The sequence below is a fragment of the Condylura cristata genome, unplaced genomic scaffold, assembly GCF_000260355.1.
Source record: "Condylura cristata isolate star-nosed mole 26May11 unplaced genomic scaffold, ConCri1.0 scaffold00003, whole genome shotgun sequence".
Classification (NCBI taxonomy): Eukaryota; Metazoa; Chordata; class Mammalia; order Eulipotyphla; family Talpidae; genus Condylura; species Condylura cristata.
The window spans coordinates 78497102-78497712 of record NW_004567104.1 but is presented as its reverse complement, the minus strand read 5'-3'; the positions used below and the strand labels follow the sequence as shown (position 1 = coordinate 78497712).

Below are 611 nucleotides of genomic sequence, written 5' to 3'. Positions count from 1 at the left end.
GAGGCCCGGCCGGGCCTGCGCGCCTTGCCCGGATCCTGGCCAGCTCGACCCTGCACCGCTCCCGGTCTGCCCACACAGGGCCTGGGGGCGCCCGGCGCAGCCCCACTCACCTGGCGCACCAGGCTCTCCCGGTTGTGGATGACGCCCCAGGTGGCCACGCCGATGGTGACCACGTCCCTCACGCTGCAGCCGCCGCTTGGACACACGGCCTCGCCCACCTGCTTCATCACGCCCGCGTGGGTCCCGCCCGTGATGATCCAGGCCCCTGGGGGAGCGGGCTGGTCGGAGGACCCCGGCCAGGCCGCCCGCGGGACCCCCGGGCCCGGGCCGCCCTCGCGGACACACCTGTGGTCTGGGCCACCTTGACCAGGCCCCTCCGGAAGACGCTCCCCAGCCGGGGCTCCATGCTGAAGTCCTTGGCGCCCCCGGTCACCGAGATGAGGAGGTTGGGGAGGTCCAGGCCCCAGTGCGTGGTCAGCAGCTGGCAGAGCCGCGCGGGCGGCGTGTCCGGCGAGACGCGGACGTACTTCAGGAGGGGGCGAGTCAGCAGAGGCCTGCCCGGCCCCGAGCCAGGCCGGCGGCAGCCGGACACCCGGCTGACCAGGGCCGGG

At 75.5% G+C, this 611-nt stretch overlaps 1 protein-coding gene across 1 annotated transcript in view; it reads right to left on the bottom strand.

Moving 5' to 3' along the window:
* Positions 1-611, bottom strand: part of TRPM2 (transient receptor potential cation channel, subfamily M, member 2) — a 23631-nt gene that overhangs the window by 15984 nt on the left and 7036 nt on the right. The window contains 2 exon segments of the mRNA XM_012731191.1: positions 111-265; positions 346-596. Coding sequence (XP_012586645.1) covers positions 111-265; positions 346-596 — 406 coding nt within the window.